General features: G+C 45.0%; 1 protein-coding gene across 1 annotated transcript in view; it reads left to right on the top strand.

The window, feature by feature from the left end:
* Positions 1 to 505: 505 nt before the first annotated feature.
* LOC103592720 (neurofilament heavy polypeptide-like) overlaps positions 506 to 802 on the top strand; it is a gene marked incomplete at its 5' end in the record, with an annotated part of 2,968 nt that continues 2,671 nt past the window's right edge. The window contains one exon of the mRNA XM_008575546.1: positions 506 to 799. Coding sequence (XP_008573768.1) covers positions 506 to 799 — 294 coding nt within the window. The remainder of the gene's footprint in view (positions 800 to 802) is intronic.

Here is an 802-nt window from a genome sequence, read left to right as displayed (position 1 = left end):
TGACAGGAGACCCTTGAAATTCAAATGGGGACATTCTAAGATCTTCTAAGCCAAAATTTATACATGTGGAATTGTTTGCTCAGACTCCCAGCTTTCCCGTGATTAACATTTTAGTTGAGTGACAATAAATATAACTTTTGTTAATTTCAGAGCTCTCTCTTGAGGGCCCTTTTTTAGGGGGAAAAAAGTTTTATTTCATAAGTTACAGCTTTAGCTACATTAAACAAGAATAATCCTATGGGGGCATGGTTTCTGGGTGGTCACTGGGATGATTTGCCAAGTGACTTTCTCCAAGCTCAAAGTACCCACCATTCATTCACATTCTTCCTTCACCGAAGTCCATATCATTGGATGCCATGGAGCTTCAGGATAACCTAGGAAGAGCCCAAACTGGCAGATCTGCTCTGAGTTAATGGTAATGTGCTCCATTATTCATTCTGCAGAAAACTCCTAGAAGGCGAAGAGTGTCGGATTGGGTTTGGCCCGAGTCCTTTCTCCCTTCCAGAAGGACTCCCCAAAATTCCCTCCACATCTACTCACATAAAGGTCAAAAGCGAAGAGAAGGTCAAGGTGGTAGAAAAGTCAGAGAAGGAAACTGTGATTGTGGAAGAACAGATGGAGGAGATCCAAGTGACTGAAGAAGTGACTGAAGAAGAGGAGAAAGAGGCCAAAGAGGAGGAAGAAGGGGGAGAAGAAGCAAAGTCTCCCCCAGCAGAGGAGGCTGCATCCCCAGAGAAGGAAGCCAAGTCCCCAGCTGAGGTCAAGTCCCCAGAGAAGGAAGCCAAGTCCCCTGCAAAGGAAG

This window comes from Galeopterus variegatus, unplaced genomic scaffold, assembly GCF_000696425.1.
Source record: "Galeopterus variegatus unplaced genomic scaffold, G_variegatus-3.0.2 Scaffold1204, whole genome shotgun sequence".
Classification (NCBI taxonomy): domain Eukaryota; kingdom Metazoa; phylum Chordata; class Mammalia; order Dermoptera; family Cynocephalidae; genus Galeopterus; species Galeopterus variegatus.
This window is presented reverse-complemented; position numbering and strand designations above follow the sequence as displayed.